This window comes from Maylandia zebra, linkage group LG13 (genome assembly GCF_041146795.1).
Source record: "Maylandia zebra isolate NMK-2024a linkage group LG13, Mzebra_GT3a, whole genome shotgun sequence".
Taxonomy (NCBI): Eukaryota; Metazoa; Chordata; class Actinopteri; order Cichliformes; family Cichlidae; genus Maylandia; species Maylandia zebra.
The window spans coordinates 7,619,130-7,645,825 of record NC_135179.1 but is presented as its reverse complement, the minus strand read 5'-3'; the positions used below and the strand labels follow the sequence as shown (position 1 = coordinate 7,645,825).

Genomic DNA, 26,696 nt, shown 5'->3' with positions numbered 1-26,696 from the left:
AGAAAGTTAGGACTCATGAGTTATCGGCATTACACATACGAACTAATAGATTAAAAACAAAATACATATATACTACAATACGAAATACATATAGCATGCAGTGTTTTCGTTTTGTACTATTTTGAGAGTCTAATAGTCTAAATCCATTTTTACAAAATGAGTCTTGTTATGCCTTTGTCTTATTTTGCATCCTTGCTCTGTTGAAAACATCTTTAATAGATAATATTAAATAAAATATTCTACAGCCTAACATCATGTTAGGCTGATGTGAGTCATATTGTTTGCTCAGTGTGGCTGAATGAAGGCTGAAAGTTTTTGTTTTATTTTTGTGATGTTCCACAGTGAAAAGGCAGTTTCTTTCACTGCCACAAGCCTGTCTTAATTAACGTGTTTGTGTGTTTTTATAGCGTGAACATCTCTGTTACCTGACAGGATTGTTGGCAACATCAGTGTCCTTAGCATGAACTCGCCCCACCGGAGTGCCTGGAGGGGCATTCTCCTCGACCTCAAAAGTGTAACTTGAAGCTATAAAGACAGGAGGCTCATCTGCATCCTCCACTGATATCTACGAGCATAAACACACAATAAGCAACAACCTGTAAGGGAGTTTCTCTGATATTTGTCTTTTTTTTTTTTTTAAGTCTCAAACTCGTGTCATATATTTGTTGTTTTTATCTGTACCTTTATTGTGGCTTCATCTTTGTAAGGGCCCCAGGCAAGGAACTGGGGGTCAATGTGAGGGTTGGATCCTTCCACCTTCAGAGTGTATGACCTTTTTGTCTCAAAGTCCACCATCTGAGAAAAGGAAAGGAAATAGAAGCTATTAAAACAGCCCCCTCCTGTTTTTAACTGTAAACACTTGAAACCTTCTTTTCTTTTTTTGTCTTTTAATTAGTTTTATCTGCAGGAAAACACACATTACATCATTTGCTTTGTGAAGCGTATGTGCGCACTGTGCACTTTTAAGGCCTTGTGATAGGGGGAGCTGTTGCTGCACGAATAACAGCAGACACGTTAGTTGCAGTACTACAACTATCACGGACCAACAAAAGTAAAAGTAATCCAAATACCAACTTTAATTTCCAGATGGTTTGTTATCCATGATATAGCATATGATATGATTATTTTGGGACCAGAATGAATCATTGGGTTGTTTCTTTCCTGGCTTTTTTTTTTTTTTTTATCGCCAGATGAAAACAATACCTGTCTGCCTTTAATGAGCTGGGATTAGGTTTGGGATTTTGGGACACCACATGATAAAGGGAATGGAAAGCAGGAGATGAAGCTTCAATCTAAGACCAAAAGAACAGCAGGCAGGTGACAGTTAGATTATTTTATCTATAATAATATCATCTAAATATCCATCCTTCAGATAGAGAGAGGTAAATTAAGCCTTACTTTACCATTTAAAGTCACTGTCATTGATTTACAATACCACTGGCAAGCCGATGTAAAACCCTTAGATTTAATACGCTCTTATTGAACTCAGCTTCAGCTCACTTACTGAGTACTGGTAGAAAACCCACTCACTTTTAATAGCTTCGATTTTGAATTGATTTGAGTGTGTGCTTTGAGGTATTATGCTCAATGTCAAAAGCGTACATTTTCCTCTCATCACATTTCCATTCAGTCATTAAATAATTAGCACATCAATTATAAAGCCATGACCCTCATCCAAACAGTCAGCCTCATGGTATGCATCTAATGAATTTTCCTCTCCATCCTACTGACTCCTTTTCTGATGTACAGGCTATATGCTACTGCAGGGGAAACTTTGGAGTCAACAAATGTGTTGGCAAGCATTGTATAAAAGCTGTGATACCCAAGAGGTTTTCGCTGCTATTATTACGAGGATTCGTGTGTTGCCAACAGCACTTGACTGTGACTTCATCTGCAGCCCCGTCGTAGCCATAATCATAGTAGTAACACTCTTCTGGGTATCATTGCTATATTATAAACCCAGATAATAACCACTTTCCCTCACTACTATTTTTCCAGCTGGTATGGGGACGTTAAACTGGCAAAGTCCCAGGAGCAAGCTTGATCTTTTCATTTTCAGGCTACCAACACTTAATGAAATCCCAGTGGGAGAGAGGGCTCATAAGCACAGTGTGAACCGTTAAAAGCAGAGAGAAGCTACTAGAGATTTATGAGGTTGACAAACTGGATGCTAAACAAGTCTACCGAAAGTAAATATTACGGATTTAAGCTGCTGATCGAAATGATTATCCTTTGCTGTGTGTTGAAGGCAGGCAGTCCAACTTATCACGGGTACATTGCCGAATCTAATATCGCACTGAAGGGATAAAATCCAAAGTGCGGTCTGTGATCCAACATGGAGGCAGGTAGATAATACCTTCTCTCAGTGGATTCTTCCACACTCATTCAGTTGCAGTACTATTCCACTGCTGTTGTCAGTGAAGGTGTTTAGTGTGATGATAGGTACAATAGTAGTAGAATAGATGTGACCCAGTTCTTTCATTTTCCCTTTTGCGTCACACTCTCACAGTCTCGTTTGTGCACTCTCTTTTTTTTTACCCCACATCCAGTATTTTCATTCTCTCCCTACTTTTGTAATCAGTGTGAGATGATAATAATAATAATAATTTTCACTATACTGTCCCCCCTTCCTATTGCCTTCTTGAAAACACAAGCAAACACACAGCTTCTTAATATTCTGTGGACTGGTTTCGTCAGGACACAGTTGAAAGAGAATAGCTGATTAAAGCTCATCCCTGTGTGTGTGTGTGTGTGTGTGTGTCTGTGAAGAAAGTGAGAGAATAGAGATTAGCGAAGGCTACTCTTGACGTGTGAGTCTGCATGCGTGCTCTTGTGTGTGCAAATGAGTGCCTTTAATTTTGCGTGGCACTGCCTTCGGGGGGCAAAAGGCATTGATTTCCCCCGAGAGGCATCAAGACCCAATAATCTCAAATGTGCACGTGCACGTACACAAAATTACTACACAAACCCTGAGCTGAGATGCCATCATCAGATTGAGAGGAGTGTAAGTGAGGCTAGCAAGGTGAGAGCACCTCTCATTTGTCCTAATGCTCAGTTTAAATCACCATCAGGCTATTAAGCTGTTATTCCAAGAGACACAAGGAACTGTGACAAAGGATGCTCATGTCAGTCAGTGGCCTTGCACACAAACAGCATTTAAATGGGCATGGAACTGTGATTAGCTCAAGGCCATAAACTGTATATAAGAGATTGGCACAGCTACAGTGACTCCAGACTGCTAATGTTAAAGTCTCAACATTAGCAGTCTGGCTGCCATTGCATTGGCTGTTGGAACCAGAAGTGACCAAATTTTGATCACAGGGTTGGGTGCTAAGCTAGCTTCATAAACTGTGTGGGTCGAACTCACAGACACATGCAACCACTAATTCGTGCTAAGTAACAAAATAAAGTACAAGACTTTCACTCACCAAAACATAAACATAAACTGGTTACATGGTCTGCACCTTGTTATTCGTGGGATAATTCCACAAATTATACAAATACGGCAGTTACTGGCATTAGCATTGACAAGACCTTGACAGCCATTGATGATAGCTACCTATGTCTTCACACCTGTCAATCAAAGTTTCACAGTTAAAACCATATGTGTCTGTGCGGTTGTTATAAAGGGGAAAAGTATCCATGGAGGCCAACATTATTTTAGCACCAGGCTTTAAAATCTGCTTTTAGTTTACTTGGACATTTTAACCACAGATTGTAGATAAAAGACGGTCACCATGACATCACCCACTGGTTAGCGAAGTCCCATTGTGAACTCTCAAGCTGAGCATTTTTGTTGTTTGCTATCCTGGTGTTTCGGCATGATGAGCAAAGGGAGGATCTGTCTGTCAAATGCAATGACAGAGCAGAGATTATATATCTTATCTCATTGGAGTAACTAAAAAGTGTTGCTGGGTAGAAAGACATTGTGCCTAGCACGCAGGTACTGTAGACCTATTTTGGATAAGTGATGGATGGAAATATGAGCAAAGCCTTCAAATGTTTCAACTTATTTAAATTCAGTCATTGTTTAAACAAGTTCATGTATTTAAATGAGTCTAATTTTTGTGTCACAAAGATTAAATTCGGAATGTCTGTGTCTTTTTCTGTTCTTGCACACATGTATGCACATCTGCATATGTGTCTAACACTGCTGTTACAATGAGGTCACTTGTCTATACTTTCAGCTGTGTTGAGTAAGATGTTTACCATCGCTTTTAGCATTTCACAAGCAGAGAGGGTTCTTTGCGCTTGCTGTTGGATAAAGCCAAACACATGTCCACACACAACTGCACCCACGCAAACATAGTGCACCACTTTAGTGTAATCAGTTGATCTCATTTCTTTGATTGGAATCCCTTGCTTTTTTCCTAATCTGTCTGCTCAGCCAGGGGTTTCTAACAACTTCTTTGGGGGAATCATGGATAAAAGTGTCAGTATTTTGACTGTTCCAGTCTGTATTTCAGATTCTCTTCAAATCTAATAATGCTCTCCTGAGAGCTTTCAGTCATAACCATACTTGTATACTATTAGGTTATGCCTAAATTGTGAGTTAACTGCTTTGCTTCAGGGAACACGAATGGTAGCTATCAAGAGAGGAGAGCAGAATTATCACTCACTCATTTCTATGCTTAGTCTTAGTGACACCAGTGGGAAGAGTACTCCTAACCCTGGCAGTCTTAATGCCATCCTAGAGTTCTGACTTGGAAAGGATTCACTCATACAGACGATTGTGAGGGAGGAAAAAAAAAACATGAAACTGACTTGTATCGATTTATTCACACAGAGATTTTCCCACAGCATCAGTAAAAGCGAACTGTGGGTTAAGGGTGGCTGTTCTTTTAAGTAACGTCATTGCTGTCTGGATAGGGAATGCAACTTACCACAAATGGCATCGTAAATCATCCAAGCATATAATTACATATTTCAATATCAAGTCTTTTACTAAACTTGGACTTGGTTTGGAATTTAGGAAGAAAAGTCTTTCTGTCCCATTCTGAACAAAGAGAGATTTGAGTGTACATTTCATTACTATTTTTCCTGACACATTAACAATATGACCATAAAGGCTTTTTCTTTTTTTTAACTGAGAGATTCAGAGGCCGGATGTCCTAGAAGGGAGAAGCAGACTAGTACAGCTCAGTGGAAGATTCAGCTCATAATCCTGACCTGAAGCTACATATACAACAATGCTTCTGTGTGTGTGTGTGTGTGTGTTGTTCGTCAAAGAGAGAGAGAAAAAGAAGAAATGAGTGAAATTCTGCGTGTCTGACAGAGCATTGTGTGCATTTCTGATGGCCGGATCGACGGGGTACAGTTGAGAGAATAAGGGACTGGTTGTGTGCAGGCATTAGAAAGACAGAGACTGAGAAAAAGTAATTGTGTGTGCTGAGCTGGATCACTGAAAGCCACAGTTGTAGTATGTGTGTGTGTGCATGTGTGGGTTACAGTAACAGTGCAGAAGATGAGCTCTGTGGCCTAGGGAAGCATGAAAGTTAATGCACTCTCACTCTCACAGACACAACCATGGACTTTGGTGGTCATATCAAACAATATGAAACTGTGAAGGTTCAGAGAAGGGAATAGAACAACATTTCTGAGCTGCTTCAACCCTTTGCTTGATATTTTTATTTCTTTTTTTCTCTTTACTTGGCTTCACTTATTTCCTAATGCAGTACTTCAACACACAAATATGGACAGTGGTTTAAGTCTGGCTTGGCTGAGGTTAACATTAAACTGCTTTTTCTATAGAAAAAGTGCTGCCTCAACTACATTTCTCTGCTGGCAAATTGAAAAGTGTGCAATGACGCACGCATAGTTTCCATAAGAGCTAGCTGTTGAAGCAGCCACTGTCAAATAACAGACCTTTGACAAAACGTTCATTACCAGAAAGTCATATAACTATAACTTTCAGTGTAAAAGGCAATCAAAACAGAGTTAAATAACTTTCTAATCCTTTAGACATTTGTATTTAATTGAAAATAAAACAAATAATGTTGAAAAGGAGAAATGTCATTCTCATTTTCCAAAATGTTCATTGCTTTAAAATGCTTAAAATCTATGTAAAAGACTGCATGGGTAAATAGTTCCAGATGAACATGTAATAATCTACCATTAGCAGCAAGTTTAGGGATTTCATCATCTAAACTATATAATATCATTAAAGGATTCAAAGAATCAAGACAAATCTCTGTAGGGAAACATAACGTCAAAAACCAATAATGAATGGCCATAATCTACGGACCCTTGGGTGGCACTGCATTAAAAACAGGCACTGCTCGGTAACAGAAATCACCGCATGGGCTCAGGAACTCTTCAGAATTTCACTGTCAGCAAACAGTTTAATGTTACATCCACAAATGTAAGTTAAAACTCAACTCAACCATGCAAAAAAACTGTTTATAAATAATGTCCAGAAAAGCTGCTCCTATATCTTGAAGGACATTGAAGATGAACTCGGGTGAAGTGAGAAACTATCCAACTGTAAAAATAAAAGTTGAAAGTGTTTTTGGAGATCATGGAGGAGCACAAGGACAGGGATTTTGGGGCTTATTATCTGCACCCATTTCTAAACCCAGCACCGGTGATAGATCTGGATTACTTTATTAGTACACATGGGTATCTCTGTACTGAAGGAAGGATATACCAAAAGGCTAACCTACTACCAACTACCCAAACAGAAAGTGCTTAGTCTAACTTTTTCGCATGTACATTTACTTGTGTAAATTCTTCAGTAGTTTGCATAACATAGTTCAACAGCCGGTAAGATGGCAGTAAAAATGTCAAAACTATGCTGACTCCAGTTTTCCCACTCCTCCCCTAGAACAGCTGTGAATGAGTTCAGTCAATTTTTTATTTTCTTTGGTTAACTGCAGCCCTCCTGTGAAGGCACCATTATTACTGTCTAATTAAAAAGGCTTTAGACGACCAAAAGATGATGTATTTCACAGGAAATTTCCTTTTTTTTTAGCACGACAGTATCAAACTGAACATACTGATAAGATGCATTGCAATTCACTGCTTACATCAAATAAACATTCATCAGCCATTTTTTATTTGGTATACCTTTTCAGCTGCATGTAACAGCAAACTGGCTAGTTACATGAGAGCAACTACAGCAGGTTGTCAAGACAACCAGCTAAAGTTCAAACTAAATTTCACAATAGAGGGAAGAAAGGTGATTTAAGTGACTTTGAATGTTGCATGGCTGGTCTGAGACAGGCTGGTCTGAGTACTTGAGAAACTGCTGATCTACTGGGATTTTCCCACACAACCATCTCTGGGGTTTATAGATAATAGTCGAAAAAGCACGAAATATCCAGTGTGCGTCAGTTTCTGGGTTAAGATGCTTGTTGATGCGAGAAGTCACAGGAGAATGGCCAGACTGGGTAAAGCAGTCCAAAAAAGATTTGTCATAACCAAGGTAGTGACGGAATTTGGCATAGGCAACATGAAAGCATCCTGCCTTGTATTAACTGGCTCAGACTGGTGATGGTGATGTAAGATGGCGATGTGGGGGAATTATTTCCTCGCACATTTGCCTCTTAGTACCAACTGATTATAACTTAAATGACACACCCTACTCGAGAATTGTTGCTGATCATGTCTATTGCTTTGCCCCAACTTTGTTTTAATTTTATCACTTGATAAACCACAATCTAATAAAGTAAAATGAGCTTACTCATAAACCCATGGGAATCATTTGAGAATCCACTGAGCTTCAAATTGAGTTTCACCCTATTGTTTGGTTGTCCAGACCAATGCGTTACTCCTTTGAAAAACTACTAAAAACCCACTCTAAACTGTCATAATCAGCAAATACAGTCAGCATAACTAAAGGGCTAAATATTTTAAGAATTAGTTGGGGTCTAAAGAGATGGCAAAATAGTTAAGATAAATGAGTAACTTCCATCTGATGGACCAAATCCAAGGGAGAAAATGCAGTTTTAAGTTGCTAAGTTTCTTTCTTTCTTTTCTTACCTTCTTCAGTTTAATCACAGCTTCTCTGGTTTCGGAGTCTGTGGTCAGTTCAAACATGTTGATTCCGTCTCCATCTATTAAGCGGTAATTCACCAGCCCGTTGTCTCCAAGGTCGGGGTCTTTAGCTTTAAGACGGCCCACCTCCTCTCCTGCGACTTTATCCTCTGACACAGACATCGAGTACACACCTGGAATATAAAAATATGTGTGTCGGCTTCTTGGTGATGATAGTGATGACTTTTGGTCACAGCTTGCTTTTGTATTCAACACTGTTCAATTCTTGGCTGGTTGCCACTGTGTTTACTATCTGAGGCAGGGTCAGTTTTGGAGGGCAGTGAGGGATTAACATGAACTATACCATCTGTCTCATATGGCCCAAAGGATATTAATATCCCCTGTAGTGTCAGGTGTGTGTGTGTTTGTGTGTGTGTGGGTATGTGAAGAAGCAGACACCTGGTTTCAAGAATGAGAACAGTATGACCATATGTCATATGTCTACTCGCTCCCCTGGTTTTTTTCCCTTTTCTTCTGCTCTTATTATCTCTCCCCTCAGTTCAACCTGAACCACTCATCCCCATTTCATCTAATTTTACTTTAGCCTCTGCTTATTTTTTCATAACCCCCTAACCCCCCCCCCCCCCCCCCCCCCTCCGCTCTCCTCTCAGCGCTATTATCTTATTTATTTTCTCTTCCCAAATCTTTCTTCCTCTATCTTTTCCACGCTTTACTATTCTTGTTTGTTTTTTCTCAATTCCTCCTCGCCTCTTCTTTGCCCCTTCCTACACCAAGATTTGGGCATTGAACACAAAGTAAACTCTACATTTATGGGCTGTACACCGTTAGCGTGTTTATCCTGCTCGTCCACGTGTGGCAAACCTGTGAATCATGAAATTCAGTCTGTCATGTGGCTTCTGAGCGATTCACAGGACTTGATCCATTCAGCCTAAATCCCTCCTGCCACCCTCAGGCCTGTTACTTTTTCCTCACATCTCCATCGATCTTCACCAAATCCCTCTTCTCCATCTTTCGTCTTCATCTCTGTCCCTGCTTTTTAAACTCCTCTGTGCTGTTTGACTCTATTTACTAAGATCTTTGCCCTCTTTATCTCTCCTGTGCTTCTCCCTTTTCCATCCTCCCAAATCTCGTCATTCATCCTCACCTCTCCTCCCTCATCGTTCCATTTCTCGCATCCCTGTCTGTCCTCTTCTCCTCCTCTTTTTATGTACCATTTTGGCTAAAAGCTCATTTCATCCCTATCCCCCCACTTTGCCCCTTTTCTCTCTCTTCTCCTGTCATTCTATTCTTGCTTTTGCTAAGTAGCTTAACATCAATGGCTTCTGGCGGATGAGTTAAACATTGTATGACAGAACACACAGGCAGCTTGGCATACCTGGCTGCAGGCTAAAATCAAGCGCGTCACATACAGGAAATGTACATTTACATTTAAAGATGACAGTTGAAGCAAATAGGAATTCACTGAGTTCATTATTGCAAAAAGTCAGGCACAGGTTAGTCTCCCATACCAGAGAGAGTGAGAGAGATTTCGGCTACTGTCATTACTCCCACAGACTATAAGCTCATAAACCAGCCATGTTCAAATATAAACACTAATGAAACATCTAATAAATGTAATTTGTGTAATGACCACAATCTCTTGGGTCGGGAATTTTATCTGATGACTGACTTTAGAACAATGATGTCTTTTATTACTCAGTAATTTCCTAGTCAGACTTGTGATTTTGATGTGTTGCGATATATGGAATTTAAACTCAGAAGCAAAGTTTGATGTCTGAAAAATAAATATGCCTGTGGTGTGGTTAATTATATCGTGGTGGGTGTGGACTGAGTTTTCAATTAAATAGTCTGTGCCTAAAGAGCACATAAAGCCTGGGTTTATAAAGATTAACCAAATTGCATAACAGCATATTTGTTTAAACTATCAACAGTAATCCCACCTATGCACACGTTTGAGGAGATTTCTACTCAAAATATTGTCACTCCTGATATTTTTATAAGTGTTTGGGCCCTTTATTTCATTTAAACAACTTGCATTTGAAATTACTGATTTATTAGAGCAGCAGAATATAGTTAGCGTTTGGGATTGGGGAATGGTAACACAATATTGTCCCCTGGAGCCTACAGGTGGCTGGTGGGACTGTGGAGGAGTTTAATAGTGGGCAGCAATGGTGCTGACATGGCAGAGGGAGAGAAGGGAAACTCTGCAGCTTAAACAGGCCGCCACATTTGGATAGGACACGATGAGAGTGGGGCACATCACTATTGCTGTGTGATGCAATGCAGCTGTTTCCTGACTAAACTCACTCAAAGTCTTCATAGCATTCGTGTTTAAAGTGTTCTGCACACTTTGACTCGTCTTAGCTGACATAGGCTTCAGCCCCCTGCTAGCCCACATTGGAAAAGCAGTTAAAAAAAGTTATGCATTCTATTCTACTTAAATCTGAGAGAAGAGCTAAAACTAAAGTTCTAAGGTGAGTTTAATCTTTCCAAGATTTATGAGAATAGACAGTTCTGTAATAGAAGTCACTGAAGGTAAATGATGTGCAAATAGATATCGCCCAAAAGATCTTTCACCACTTCAAATGCCTTTTTATTATCTGCTTTGTTCTCCATTGTTCCTGTTCAAACAAGAATGAGAGAGAAGCGCTGCAGCTGACATATATTAACAGTATTTAACAAAACCATCTCTGTCATGTCAGCCTAATAAAGACTGAAGTCAGAGAGAGTTAAAGAACAATCAATTGCTATTTGCCTTTGTTTTTCTGCTCCTACTCCTGTCTGTGCTGTGATGGATTTTTCGAGGCTGCAAACGAATGACGCTTGATAATGAGGTGAAAAGAGAGAGAATTGCAGGGACAGAAAGTCTCTGAGAGAAAGAGACATCAAGCCTTAGAGCGAAAAGAAAAAAATACAGCAGCTTGAATGGAAGCTGAAAAGCTGCTAGACAACAAGAGGGAGTCTAGCTGTGCCATATATATGCATTATTTTTCGGTGTGTTTTTATCTTTTTTATTTTTATTCCATCTTTGTATCTGTTTTATTTTTGCTGTCTCTCAGACTCCGTTTTTGTTTCGTGACTCTTATCTCATTTTCCATTTTTTTTCTTCCTCTCCTCTCTCTCACTCTGCCCAACTACTAAATAAGTAATCACTGTCCTCATTCACACCATCTGGGAGAATTTTCTTGCAGGTGGTTGTCCTGCTTTTACTTTTTATTTATTTATTTTTTGACAAGGGTACCGAGTTCCACAACATATTGTTATTTGGTACATTGTCTTGCATTGCAGATGTAAAACTGCCAGTGATGCACAGGCAAGTATAATGTGGTTATTTAGATATAATGTGGCCTATGTGTGTGACTTGATCCTGTCTCCCGAATATTTTTCACCTGGCTCATGAAGAAAAGTGGATTGCAAAGCGTTCCATGGTTGGTAATGCACATATGCTGGCTTAAAGGAGATTATGAAGTGGGTTACTTTTTTTTTTTTTTTTTTTTTTTTTTAGGTCAGTTACTAGTCTTTTGTTTAGAGTTTTCTACAAAATTTGCGTCAGCAAATCAGCCATTTACGGTTTTAGGCTCTCCCTTCATTTTTACACCATCTGTCACTATGTAAGAACATGTGGCATTATTAAAGAAACATGCATATGCCAGTATGGAAACTTCTATATATGCTTCTCGTGCTGGAGATGAAGTCTTGCCTTTTGAGCAGTTTTTCATTGCTCATAAAACTCTCCATCTAAACTCCCTCAAATGTCCTTTTGTTGTGGTCTACAGCATCACATTTCAGCTTTGCATTGCAACACAGCTGTCAGCTTGTTATAATATACAGGAACTGGAGTGGTGGTTTTGACTTTCTCTCTCTCTGCATCTCCCTGTCTTTTACATTATCTCCCTCACTGCTTCTGTTCATGTCTCTCCCTTTTCTTGCCTATTCAGCTTCTCCACAGGCTAAATCCTGATCCATCATCTCTTGTTTTCTCCCCATTCCTTCTCTCCATACATTCCTGAGGCTTTCTGCAGAATCTCTGCCAGGAGCCCTTCTGCTCAGCGCTATAGGAGGGAAGGACAGAACGATGAAGGAAAAAAGAGCATAGCACAAAATGGCAAAGTTGGATATAATATGGAAAGGTGGACATGAAGGTCTGCTGGGAAGTGGTTGCAAAGAAAAATGCATTGGTGTGAATCCTTGCTGAGGTTTAGGATGTTTCTCTTTGAGGAGAACCAGAGAGGTTAAATCGTTCTATGAATATTTGCTATTTGGCTGTGCATGAGATGTGATCAGAAAGTTCAAAAAACCTTACCTGACATAAATTTGGCCAATCTCTCTTTCAACTTCTTCTCAGGCATCAAAGAAAACTTCCAGCATGGCTGCCATTTTTAAATATAAATTGCACTCTCTAGGTCCCGTTTGGACAACACTGTGCACTCTGCTGTTGCACTGTAGACCCCAAACTTACACAGATGACAAACATTATCTTTTGTTTCCAAACTGATCTGAATTTTTATGGAAGATCATTGCTGCTGATGAGAGCTGGCTCTCCAAAGGGATTCCGTGAAAAAGTCTTGAGTTCCCAAGCCTGAAGGAAGCACGTTGGGTGTGGAACAAGACCCAGAGAATGCTTATCATTTTTTCAGCATTCACAGAGTTGTGCACCAATAATTGGTTCCTCGGGGTGAGACTGTCAACACAGAGTTTTACTGTATTGTCCTGAGGCATTTGGGGGAAACATTCAGAGGAAATGGTCTGAACTGTCGTGCATGTCAGTGTGCCATTATGTGCCAGCACAGAGCACATTGAAAATGCAGGAGTTCTTTGGACTTACCACACAATATTTGCTCACCGCTTGCCCCTCCTCTCCATATTTATGTTGCATCCACTTCTGGAGATTTAAATCACATTGGAGGATCCAGCAGGATACTCAGAGGCACAAGCAAAAGGTAACCTGACAGGACATGGCAACCGTGGTGGAAATGGTACAGACTTTCGCAAAACTTGAATGGGAGATCATCATTATCCAAACGAGGTAAGGTTGATGAGTTTTAGAAGTCCATTTCCAAAACTTCCAAATCATATAGAATGGATTTACAGCAGATGGGCATTTTTTGAATTTGTACAGTATTAAATGGAACTAGAGAACTCACTATCATTGTACTGGTTGTGTATTTTGTCACCGAGGACAAATCGGTATTTTGTCACCGAGCAAATAAAATAAAATAATTTTTATCAGTTAATAGAATCATTGGCAGTTCTGTATCATCTTTCATACAGAGAAATAGATTCAGATAAAAATATAAACTTCTCATAAAAAATGTTAAAAAAAAAAAAGAATTTAAAAAATATTCAAATTTTGTGCCTCTGTCTCCTTCCTCGCATCAAATCTACTGTTCTTCACAAATCCAGAGATCTGCTTTTTTCATTGCGCTGCTAATATCTAATTCAACCAATGCCCTAGGGAACTTCTAGCTAGTATCCAAAGACAGTCATACATGTTGGGGGATACTCCAGGATCCCAATAAAGACTCTTTTTAAATAATTCTTTTTTTTTTTGCCTAAAGTTACCTCACTACTTTGTAAGTTGCAAACTAATGACACCATGCACTTGATGTGTATTGAATGCCTTTGCACTGACCTTTGGTGATTATTGCATAGTGCAGAAAAGGCTAGGAAGATGCAGACTGGAAGTTCAGATAGTGTAATAGCTCTGCTGTCATTTGGTAAAAGGTCTGACACTTTCACACCTCTAATGGAAATGCCTAACCCAAGGAAAATGACGTACAGCTACACAATACAGTATATATTATCGATGGATAACTAGAAAACGTAGGCGTTTACTCACTCTGTGGAAATTTTGGAGGGTTATCGTTGACATCTGTGAGGGTGATTTTAACTTCTGTGGTCCCTGACAGCCCTCCCATGTGACCACCCATGTCTTTGGCCTGGATGACGACATCGTACTCCTGGCGGGCCTCACGGTCCATGTTTGGCAAGGCAGTACGAATTATACCTGAGCAGACAGAGTGGTAACATGACATTAATGCTAAAATAAGGCTTTCTTTTAGCCATTCTGGAAAACACAACCACTGGAAGCTTGTGGGTGAGGTTTTATGGATTTTTGAATGATGAAAAAAACAGCAGATGTCTGCATATCTACTCTTGTGTTGTATATGCTACTGTACTCGTGTTTTGTCACACCATGTACAACGTGCATTTTACGTCATGTCATTACAAATTATTAAGAATTACAATAAGGAATTGTATACCTGTTGAAATTAATAAATGAAAATGTTAAACAAATCCCACTTTGAAAACACTATCATTGCTAAGTAAAAACTACCAATTTACAACGAATTTATTCCAAGATTCTTCATTTTGTAAGAGAACGCATCATCACTCATCATTTAAATAAATAAGAACTCTAGTAGAACATTTGTGAAGTCTTATTTTTATCTATTTCAAGCCCCAGTGATTTTTGTCTGTTTAATTCATCACCCACTACTCTCTTTCCATCTCTCTCTTTCTTTCTGCACATGTCTAGCTGCAGTGTCAGAGAGGCTTTCTGTTGTCATATTATGCCAAAAGTGTGTGCGTATGTCTGTGACAGCATGGAAAGCTGATAATCTCCAAACCAATTAGAAATGTGAGCTATGGATTTGAGCCAGTCAAATACCCAACACTGGTTTGATTAGCCAGATTTACTCTGCCCAAATCTCTCTGCCTCTCTGTGCCCTAACCACTCGCTTTCCATGAACTATCTCTCTGTAAACCAATTTCTCTCTCCTTCTCTACCCTAACCTCTCACTTTCAGTTCTTCTTCACTCTCTCTGACCTAGCATAGCTCAGTGTTTGCCCTAACCTCTTTCCTTACATCCAATTTCCTCTTTTAATGCAAACCCAAATATTAGGCCTCAGCTCTGCAGGGACCAAAGCTGAATGTCCGCTGGGGACCTCTTTCTACAGCTTGCCTTCTTTTCCTCACCAATTTCATTGGAAAGGATGTCTTGTTACACGATCCCTCTAGCACAGAGTTCTTGGCTTTTTTACATTAAGAGCAGTAGATGGAAATGTGAAAGAATAAAAAAAAAAAGTTTTGAGTTTGGTTTTTGCAGCAATCAGTTTTGATGAGACGCCTGGCAGATGGCACTACAATATTAGAGTTTAAAGTCAATTGCATTGATTATTTTCCTAATTAATTATATTCAATTTAAAATTTTGCGACTGTTAAAATTTGTTCACTGTTTGTAGCGGTCTTAATTCCTATTGATTTGGCAGTTGTGTCCCCCACCCCAACCCAAACACACACACACACACATCCTAACTCCAGGTGATACAAAAACACCGTGCAGAAAAATAAAATGAAAACGCATTGTCGTATCGTCCATGACAAGCTGTTTTTGTAGTTGATCTTAGACCTGTGTGCATACTACATCACTGTAACATCAAGGCCTTTGAGCTATTGTGTTTTGTTGTGTTGCAGACAATTATAAGCCTAGTTCAGGGTTTTTGTTTGCAGCCTTACCTGTCTGAGGCTCCACAGAAAAATAGGGTTGTCCTTGCAGTATGCTGTACACCAGTCTGGCACTGTTGCCGTAGGTGGGGTCATCAGCATCTGTAGCTGTCACCTGCAACACTGACGTACCTACAGGACAGAAACACAGACATGACAAAAAAGTCAGGAGGAGATAGCTCTACCTTAGTGATTTGGTTCAGGAATGGTTTGACAAACAAGCTTGTCACAAAAATGTGCGCCGATTCACCTGCCTGCACCAGCCGGATGGGAAAGGGAATGAAAAACACTCTCCTGTCTCTCAGACACTGCGGCTGAAGGGGCTCCTGTGGGGCTGGTCTCCACTATTATTTCTCTACATTTCATCATTGTCTGGTGGAAACATCCAGTCTCCAATTTTGGTGATTTTCATGTTTTAAATAAAACAGCATTTCCTCCGTGCTCTGACAGAGTTCAACAACCCCATGGATTTATGCAAACCTTTCAAAACTCTTTGGATAATCTGAAAAATGCATGGTTGTTGAGCCCGAAACATGACAGTTTATCTTAGTCCCCCACAAAAAAAATGGACATTTCACAGATATGTTTTCACCCAAAGCATCTGCATCCAGTAAATCCCTGTTAACTCAGCTGACACAGATATGCTGAGCAAATAGACCAAGTAAATTAAATTTGCAGAAGTGTGAAATACATTCTATTAACTTTGCGTTATTTAAGTTTTGCTTTTCCGATGTGACTCAGAAAGGTGTTTCTTTTCGCTAGACCTGTTGCTACTTGCTAAAGAAACGTAGTAATAAAAGTGCTTCAGACCTGTATCATTACCAGCTCTGATAAAATAAATATAAATAAAAACAGGCAAATAACATGTTGGTTTTTTTTCGCCACCCAAGTCCAAATTTTCTTACCTTGTGACTATAAAGTTATATTATTTTAAACTTTTTTTTTACACTATTAAATCAGAGCTGAGTCTAACTTTTACTTTTGTTGGTTTTAGTTTTATTTCATTTTTACATATTTTTCTCTTTTTGTCCTTCTTCGATGGAGTGTAGCCTGTGAGATTAGTCAAGCAACTGGAGCTGCACTGCACGTACACCCAATACACCACACTTGTCACAAACCAAGCACAACTTCCCAATTTGGTGCTGTATTCAAACTCGTTTCATCTTTCCCTCTGGCATTTCAGTGCCAATACTTTCCTTCATTACCCCCTGCTGTTTCAACCCCTCCACCACCCCAGCATCCACCTGTAGGCCCCGGGGGGGATGTTCAATCATCCCTCTCCAATTTCTATGTTCTATTTGTGGGTAGTGATAAACTCAGAGCCTAGGCATCAAACTCCAACCGTAATCTGCTCCTGTGATAAATCAGTAATTTCTTTCATGAGCTTCAATATCCATGATGAATCTGATTACAACCTCCTTTATTTTGCATGAAGTAACCACGAGGGCCCACACAAGGACTCAAATATGTTTAAGAGCTTTGTATTATTTCTAGTCTTGAAAGGGAAAAAAAACCCCCTCAAAACCAACTAAAGCTCAAACTCACACAGTTCATCTTGAGCCCAGAGGACAGAAGTAAAAGCTTTTGGTTAGCAAGGTCAATCGAGAAAAAGTGAAAGTTGCAAAAGGTTACATAGGTGAAATGTTTTTTGTTTCATTTGTTTTTCCCCATAACCAAGCAACCCCAGTAAATGTAGAAACTGTTTCTTTCAGGGACTAAAAGCTCAAAATGGCTGTTACTAAGTTCTTGCAACAGCATGAATTTGGCTGGAATAATGGGTGCTTCACATCAATCACGTGTTATTGAATTGTTCATTTGGCTTCTTTACAGCCTTTTTTCCACTACATCTTCTATTTTAATATTTACCTTTCCAGCTGCAGCCATGTGAGCACCACCATTGTGCTCCATGCAAAATTAACCAGGTTCTGCATAACAGAAAACTGCAATGAAATTTTATTCAGCATGGCTTTGAATGTGGTTATAAGTACACCGTGATAAATTACCAAGAATGATAATTTGAAAGAAATTGGCTTTTCTATCCATTCTAAGTCTGATATCGATGAGGCTACATAGACCTAGTTAGTCAAATTACAGCTTTTATTTCTGTTCCACTTCTGTGGTTGTGGCTCATGGCAACTGGTGATCTCTCTTTGCCAGACTTCTGCATTCAGGTTTCAGATTATGTAGCGGATGGGTGAAAAATAGCCTAAACAGAACTCTTTTCTTTCTTTTCTTTCTTTGGAAGTCCAGTCCATTCAGGGAAGGGATTTCTTATGCTTCCACTGTTTCAGGCTTTACCGCTGCCAGTGTGGTTCATTTCAGGTCAGTATCTAGAGGCTGAACACTCCAATACCACACAATTTTTGGAAAGAAAATCTTCCAAGATCAGAAGTTCTAAATAGGGAGACTCTTAAGGGGGTGGTAGAAACTCTTGCCTGTGCCAATATGGTACTAAATAATTCCACAATTCTGCTTGTAGTTTAGCCCAACTTTTAAGAAAAAAAGAGGATTTTTCAGGAGGTGACCTGATATGCACTTCTCTGTCACATTTCCTGCATTCACATTCAGTGATTAATATAGAAATGGTGTTGTTTAGCAGAAAAATAATATGCAGACAAATTTTCAGTTCAACTACCAAAACTACTGCTAAATTAAAACTAAACTTTAGTTTAGTAAGAGGACTTTTGCCTCTTCTGAGAAAATACCTGTTAAAAGGCAAGGTTGACATTTTTGACATAGGATTTGAAACCATTGCTCTGGTAATCAATGTCAAAACCAGGATTACATTTGTTTAATATTTATGCATTAAGGTTGTTATTAATTAATTAATTAATTAGCTATTCTCAGACAAGAACATATTTCTGGAGCCCAGTTCTCATTCAAATCAAATCAAATCAAATTCAAATTTTATTTGTCACGTACACAGTCATACACAGTACGATATGTAGTGAAATGCTTGGACAACTGCTCGTGACCTGAAGAAAACAAAAAAGGAAACGGCTATGAATAAGATAGGAAATAAATATGAAAAATTAAAAAGGGTAAATTTAACTAGGAAGGAATAAGATATAAATTAAGGTTAAAAATGAAATAACTGTACAACACAAATTAGAATGAAGGGTAAATTTAACTGGGAAAGAATAAGATAAAATTCAACATTCATTCATTCAATTCATTCAACATTAATAAATGAAAACAATGACAGTGAAATTCTATATTATATTTATTTATCACTTTGTATTTAATTTATGTCAAAATTCATTTGTGGTTGTTTTTGTGGGGTTTGTTTGTTTTTGTTTTTTATAGTGAAGACTATGAACAGTAGTTTGGGTCATCTCTGATTTTGTTTAAATGTGCTATATTAGCACAAGGAAGAAGACGTGACTTGAAATAGGGACAATGCCTTTTAAAAGGCTTACAGATAAACCAATAAAATATTGAAAAAGTCATATTTTTAGAGAAAGTCTCCAGTCTGGGGACTTTGTATAGATAGCCAGGCTTCATAGATTTACAATGATATGGAGAAAAAAGACCTCCAAACCTGCTAAAGAACCGGTAAAGTAAAAGGTAGCCAATTGGGACTAATTGTGTTTCTTTATGTTTATCCATTATCTTTCTTTGTCACCATCCCTCACTCCTTGATGACGGTACAAATATTTTCCCAATATTGCGTGAATACGATTTAAAGTCCCCCAAATTGTATGTTTACCAGCTGTACCAAACTTTTCTGAAGCTTTTCTGTGTCTAATATAACTTTCTTCTTACCAGCTGTAGATTTCTTAGACTTTTAAGCATTCTTTAATGTATCCTTTCCTTGTTTTCTTTGACTTTGTCTCAATACAAAACCTTGCTTCCCCCACATTTCTCTTAATGTTTCTTTTGCTACTTACCAACATTGGACATCTCAGGCACCCTGGCATAGTACGGCCCATGTGGAAACTCAGGAGGGTTATCGTTGATGTCCTGAACTTTCACTATGAACTCTGATGGCGGCTCCAGAGGCTTATTAGTGTCTCTTGCCACAGCCTGGGCTGTTAACGTGTATTGGGCCTGCTCCTCACGGTCCAGAGTTTTTGTGGCGTGGATGTTGCCTGTCTTGTCATCAATGACAAAGATTGTTCCTGCACCTTCACCGGACAGGATGTACTTGATATTTCCATCGCCTGAGTCAACATCTGAGTGGAGCTGAAAAAATGGAGACAAAACTGAATTTAGCTTGAATTACATGCACATATTTCAATATATGTGAAACTTGAAGAGAAAGAGAGAGAGACTAGCAGTTCCACATAAAGGCAGAAAGTCTGGTCAAAAGGCAAATTTGGAAGACACAGACTAGCTTGGCTGCCTGGCAGATGCCAGATGAGGTTGCAATTTCCCAAGTCTACAAACTAAAGTGAGCGAGTGACTGGGATAGACAGGCTGGAAATGCTGCATGTTAGATGGGCACACACTAATAAATTACTGACTTAAAATATTATTATAAAAATGAAGAATGTTCAACATTCAATTAAACTCTTGTTCTTCCTTTATAGCTCCTAGACTTTGAAATATGGTGCTCTGTAAACATAATTTGTTGTTTGTTATGAGAGCCGCTGCTCAGTTTGAGCGATGGTGTTGTTCTGGAGGAGTACCACCAATCATCTTCACCCTTGAATGAGAACATGACCTCTTTCATTTTTCTGTCTTTATCCCACTCTCTCTTTGATAAATGCTAAAACCACATTTAAATCCTGCTGTCAGCTTGCACACCATGACTGCCACTGGAGGGCAACGTGGCTTTTAATTAAACAGTTATTCAGAGGCTAATTTTATTTGAAGAAGGATTCTCTTTTTAAATTGCACTGTTATACTCACCCTGCCCACCAGCACTGGGTCAGGTCCAGTGTACTCCTCAATGACAAAGAACTGATTCCAGACCCATCCTCGTTTGGACCTGTGGAGTACTTGGCCTTCCTTTCCAACCTTTTGTTTGTGTCTGTGTAGTGACAAGTGACCTACAAATACAAAAACACCAATATACATATATTTATATATATATAAACCACACCTATATTTATCCAGTTATAACCAAAACCTTTTAGTTAATTTAATTATAGTCCACAACATGTTTATTATGAATTGTAATTTCATGGTTAAACGTTAAATAGACGGCCACCTTCTGTATGTTATGTTGAATGAATTATCACCACAACAGCTGTTATGTTATATTTTGGATATTTTTTTTGGTTTTTTTTGTTGATTTTCCAGTATTTTTTAGTAAGCTTAAAAGTGTGTGAGAGGGAGTAAGCAGAGTGGCCTGTTTTAGAAGTGTGGATCATTGGTTCAAATCCCAGCTGAAAAATGTGGGTGGACTGTATGAAGAAGACATGCTTTAATGGGTCGATTTTTATGTGGAATCTTTGCAAGTCACTTAACCTCTTTTTGTTGTAGTGAAACTCCACAGTGGCTAGAAGGAGCAGTCTGTGGTTGCAGTGAGCAGTAGCAATGTTTGAACATGTGGAAGAATTACCATTAATATTTAAATATTAAAGGGAAAATAATGAAGAAAAAAAGATTGTTTTTGAACATAATTGCATGTTGGCAGTGTGTCTAGAGAGGGGAAAAATAAAGAATGTGTCCAAAAGAACTTTTAATTTTTTTCAGGCTCTTGTGAGTTTCCTTGGAGTCTTCAGCTGTTGTCTGCAATGCTCAGCATACATCTGCACACACTTCCAGCACCTGAGATGGTGATATATAACCAAAACAATAGCATAATACTCTTAAGGATGTTTTGGTTAGTGTGGATAATCAGACCGTTAGCTTTTTGGTTGTGCTCAAGGCCAGGGCCTTCTGATTATTGTAAAGTTGAGTCAGAATTGCAAGTTTTTAGATAATGAAACTCAGCTGACTTTATAGGCCTTACATTTTTATTCTCTTCTAACTTTCTCTGCTTACCTTTACTCATATTTAATACAGCTGAATTCAAATAAACCTGATCCTATTTGCATATTTTTCAGATTCTGTTGACAGATAACAGAGCAAGTATGAAATAGTGACTGAAATGCACCCCATTATACCTAAGCTATTTCCAAGCTGCTGTTCTGCACTGTTAGAATGCTGATTTTATAACAACCTTGTCATTTGACAGATTCACCAGGCACATCAGTTTAAGACAACTACTGTGTGCTGTGATTTAGGAGGAACTTACATGTAAAATAAGTTACTCAGATTGAATGTTAGAAGCGTCAGAACGTCTTTTTTTTTCTTTTTTTTTTCTTCTCAGACACTCTTTCATGTCTACATCAGCTGACATGCGGTCCTGCCTTGTTGTGGAAGGGACAGCAGTACTAAATTTGCATTTAAAGCTACAGACTGTGAAACTGTTAATTTGGAATAAGGCTGAAATAAGGTATATACTTACTTGACAGAGTACCTAATTGGTTTGTATTCTGAGCTAGAACACAAAATGTTTTGGGGGTAATGTGTTATATATTAGGTTGATGAAATGGGTTTAATATGATATTTAATAATACATTAACTACAAGGCATAACTTGATAGATCACATATCTATGAATCTGAGGATCATCTCGGTGGATGACCCGGTTATACAAAATATTTAGGAAGATGCTCAGTGCAAACTTTAAATGTAGTGAGTTCTCAAATCCCTCATGTGATTATAACAGTTACATTTATAAAAAGGAATTGTTTCTGTATCAGTTGCTGTACCAAGACTGCCAAGACTTTGCAATGCTGCATGAAGAAATTCACAAAAGGTAAAAATCTGACAGATCTAATTGATCATTTTAAAATATGAAACTAACACAACCTCTGAAAAGATGAGCAAAATGTTGTTTTTCGGATGTTCACAGTTATGAATTTATGCTGCAAGATTACGTTGAAGTATTGCTTTGTCATACCTGGATGTCTGTGTCTGTGTCCCCTTTGATCCAAGGAAGCATTTCCTTTCCGAGTTCCTAATGCAACGCTACAAAGTGCAGAAACTCCCAGCAACACCAGGAAGATCCTCAGTAGCCCGAGGCCCTGCCGCTTCATCATCAGCATTGCCATCTTGACAAACCTTTGAAACTGTGCACTTTGCTCCGCCCCCTACTTTCTGATTCCTCTCAGTGGAGCTCTGCTCCCACTGAGGTGGTATCTTGCTTTTTTTAACCAAAATGTTGTTGATGAGCTTCCTAGTTCATTAGCTGAAATGGGGCCTGTTGTAGATACTCATCACCAGCTTGCCACGTCACTGCCTTTCTTCGTTTAGCTTTTCTGCCTTCTTTTTCTCCTCTCACAGTTTGTGTTGTCTTATTCTTCTTGCCAAACAGCCTGAAAGAGAGCGAAAGGAAAGCAGGTTTGGTCAGTGACACAAAAATAGTCAAAACAAACAAGCAAACAAAATATTTGCAGGCAAATATGGTTTGATGGTTTATTAAAATTCATGATTCCCAAACGGATACATTTCACTCAGACTAAATGCTCAGGTAAAACCTGATCACTATTTACAGCTCTTTTGGATACACTGACAGCATCATGCCATTTAATAGATCAAATCTATTAAAAAGCACACAGGTGATGACTCAACAATGCCAGTAGGAGTGATACATTTTTTGATTTGTCCATCTGTAGTGGTGAGCTGTAAAGTAAACTGCTTGGTCATTACAAGAAAAGACTCGATGAATGTCAGCAGAAAGCAATGACTGTAGTTTTAAAAAGAAATCTGTGGATATGAGAATGTTGCAAAGTAGATTTAATAAGAGCAATGAAAAAATGTATTCAATCTTCACCTAGAGAGAGACTAGAGAGGACTGGATCTGCAGTGAAGCATCATAGGTTTTGCTCTGCTGCATTTCTTAATATCTGATTTAACCATAATATATGAAAACATAGTTTGTCTATCACTTTATTACACCAGCAAACCAAAAGTTGAACTAATATGTGTTGGATTCAACTCAACTCCATTCATTATATATAGCCCTACAACAGACAGGTAGATTTTATCTGCAAAGATAAGTGAAAGTGTTTGTTAAAAAAAGAACCGAACCACTCTACTTTTACTTGTGCTACTATGCCATTACAAGAAAAGCTGGAGCCACTAGAATGCAAAAGGCAAATGTCATTTTAAGCAACCAATTAGCACAGACGATAAATACAGAAGCTTTTTATCTGTTGTCTTCAGTTTGGTTTATGATGTTCTGTTCATGACAGAAGAGAGATGGCAGTCTTTGAAGGTAAAACATTGAGAGAAAAAAAAAGGTCAAACAAAAGACAACAAAGTTTACTCAAGTGCAAATGTGCAAACAAGTGTGTCTAATTATTCTTCACTTAAGAAAATAATATCACTAAACTGAACCACACTAAAACCGCTTTTTCCCCAGCCAGTGGTTATATATTGATGCGCCATTTGCACCAACATGAGTAAGTCACCTGGCACACTTGAGAGGTGATTTGTGTTTTAATTGCACATCGTCCGTGCAGCGATGCACGTAGGCCTACTACTGTACCAGTGCAGTACCAGTACCAGTTAGAATGACTGAACTAGAGGTGCTAGTAATCTTTTAATTCTAACTGTAAATTCCGTACTGTGCTTCTTATTTTTCTTGGCATGGACCAATTGAGCAAAATTTGTATATGCACATGTGAATGTGTTTGTGTGTGGGTGTTTAATATTCAATAGATCAGTAGATGAGAAAATTCCCCCAGGGCTCATTGGCTCATGCTGACCACATGACCAGCCAACCAGGAAGTGTTGACAGTTAATCCCATACCGGCTCATCATCTGGCTAATTATCCTCGAGTCCTCTGATTGATGCACATATCTGTGTGTGGGTGTGTATGCATGTGTGTTTGTGCCTGTCTTTCATTCATTTGTAAAAGCCTCGGAGCTGTTTTTTCTTTCACAGCTTGCCTTGAAAAATGGTGCCTTGATAAAAACATATCTGCGACTAAACCTGTGAAAATAAGGAATAATTTTTCGGAAAATTCTTTAAGCTGAAAAATTGCCTGATAATTGCCTGAAAAAAATTCTTAATTGTACAGTTATAGTAATAAATAGCTGTAAAATCGAAATAAATAATGGTTGTTGACATCTTGTATCTAATAGAGAATAAGTTAAAACTTTAAAAACAGCAAAACAACAACAAAAACCCCGTAAATAATGAACTCTCGTTTGCACTTGTTGTGCGACGAGCTGACACCTGCTATGCAGAATCTATTAACAGGACCTCAAACTGTCATTGATGTGTCAAATTAAGTGTCAGCTTTATTTAACAAGTAAAAATAAATCAAGTCCAAAATAAATTGCTTTCCCCAGTATCCCGGTTCCCTGCTACAAGTCCGCTGTTATTTTTCTGAATAACTGTCAGATGCGTGTCAGGTCAAACACAAGAAAAAAATAACAGACTAGATTGATAGCAGCAGACAGAGTGACAGCTCAGGAATGATCAGTGTGTAAGCCAGCATGATATTGTGTGGTTTGCTTGGTGACAAATAAGTGACCCCACTGTCAAATTCAAACAAAGCACCTTTAAAAATACAGATTTTTTGCAACTTTTCTCTCTGTTTATTTGGTTTTTATTTATATAGTGAGTTCAGATGAGTTTGTTGGAGCACCCCTTCAAATTAACTGAAAAATCATATTGATATCTTGCAAAGCTGTGGAGCTTCATGAAGTAGGTTCTTACTTTACTAAAACTTTCTCTCCATCTATTCAGATGCGTTGAGATCTGATTGTTACTCTCCTTCTTAGACATTAGCTAGTGGTAGAAGGAAACAATATATTTGACAAATTCCAGTCTGCACTGAAACAGCATTATTAAATTACGAATGGCACTGGTCTCATATTGCTGTCATCATACTTCATACATACACTTAGAAATTCATATAAACCCATGTATGTATGTCCTCCTCTGCACCCCTTGTATGTGGAGTCCCCCAGGGATCTATCCTCGGACCAGTTCTGTTCTCACTATACAAGTTATCCCTGAGCCACCTGCTTGATAGTTTCAAAGGCATATTATTGCTATGCTAATGATACACGGCTGTAATTTTCAGTTGAGCCTAATAACCTCAACAGCCTTCCCTACCTTAATGAATGTGCTCTCTGCCATTACTAACTGGACATCTTTAATTGCCCTTCATTTTAATTCTGGCAAAACTGAAGCTCTTCCTTTGACCCAGACAATTTCTAAGGAGGTCAGTCAGTACTTTTACCCCCTCACGTGCATTGGAAGTCATCGGCTAAGACCCTATGTCTCTTCGCCGATATTTGAAATTTGAACCTGAAATTTAAAAACTCATCAAGTATTGTTTCTTTCTTTTAAGAAACTTTGCAACTTTGGTTATTTTAATGTATTTTTCAGTCATCCCTTGACCATTTTCAGTTAGTCCAGAATGGACAGACTGCTAACAAAAATTTGCCAGTGTACACATATTACACCTCTTCCTGGTGTGCTTTAATGGCTTTCTGTAATAAAAGCCATTTTAAAGTTGTATTCATAACATATAAAGCCCTATGTGGATAGGCCTGGGATACGAATCAGGGCTACTGAAACCTTATAACAGCAGTTGACCTCCCAGAAGAGCTCATCAAGGTCTTTTAATTGTTCCATGATCTTATTTTAAAACCAGAAGTTCTTCCGTGTTTGAGGTTGCAGCACCTAAACTTTGGAACAACCTCTTAGACTTGTAGGTCGGCTAAATGTGTGGTTTGCTTTAAATGACAGCTGAAAACGTTTTATTTTAAATGCGTGCTTTTGTTGAAATGTGAAGCACTTTGTTCTTGAAAAGAAGTGCTTTATAAATAAAGTTATAATTAGTAGTAGTAGTATTTAACCAATGAAGCCCAGCTATCAGGGACAGACAGCATAGGGAAAATCAGCTCAGTGTTAGAGAGCGCTGAAGCAGTTGGATGGATGAGCTGGTACTGAAAATATGTTACATGGTTATAAGGCCACACATTGGTAGAAACAGTACAAAACAGACAAGAAATGCATCAGAAAAGAACACGCTCCTTGCTTACTTGTTCAGGATTTTAAATCCACATTGTTTGCAGGAAAGTCTGGACACAGAAATCCTCTGAACAGTGTTTACAAAAGCTGCTCCATATGCTAACCACCTTCATCATGAAGTTAACAGATGTGAAACAATCCTGTAGAGTTGCACTCAAAAGTGTACCAAACTGTTACTCTCACACATTTTCCTGAAAACAAA

General features: G+C 38.6%; 1 protein-coding gene across 2 annotated transcripts in view; it reads right to left on the bottom strand.

Moving 5' to 3' along the window:
* The window catches only part of cdh11 (cadherin 11, type 2, OB-cadherin (osteoblast)), an 89,228-nt gene that overhangs the window by 10,154 nt on the left and 52,378 nt on the right, over nt 1–26,696 (bottom strand). For both annotated transcript variants that reach the window (XM_004553504.3, XM_076891464.1), the window contains 8 exons: nt 22,400–22,814; nt 20,357–20,496; nt 19,393–19,687; nt 15,515–15,634; nt 13,835–14,002; nt 7,981–8,168; nt 682–795; nt 426–565 (listed from right to left, as the gene is read on the bottom strand). In XM_004553504.3, coding sequence (XP_004553561.1) covers nt 426–565; nt 682–795; nt 7,981–8,168; nt 13,835–14,002; nt 15,515–15,634; nt 19,393–19,687; nt 20,357–20,496; nt 22,400–22,550 — 1,316 coding nt within the window. In that variant the 5' untranslated portion in view covers nt 22,551–22,814. The remainder of the gene's footprint in view (nt 1–425; nt 566–681; nt 796–7,980; nt 8,169–13,834; nt 14,003–15,514; nt 15,635–19,392; nt 19,688–20,356; nt 20,497–22,399; nt 22,815–26,696) is intronic.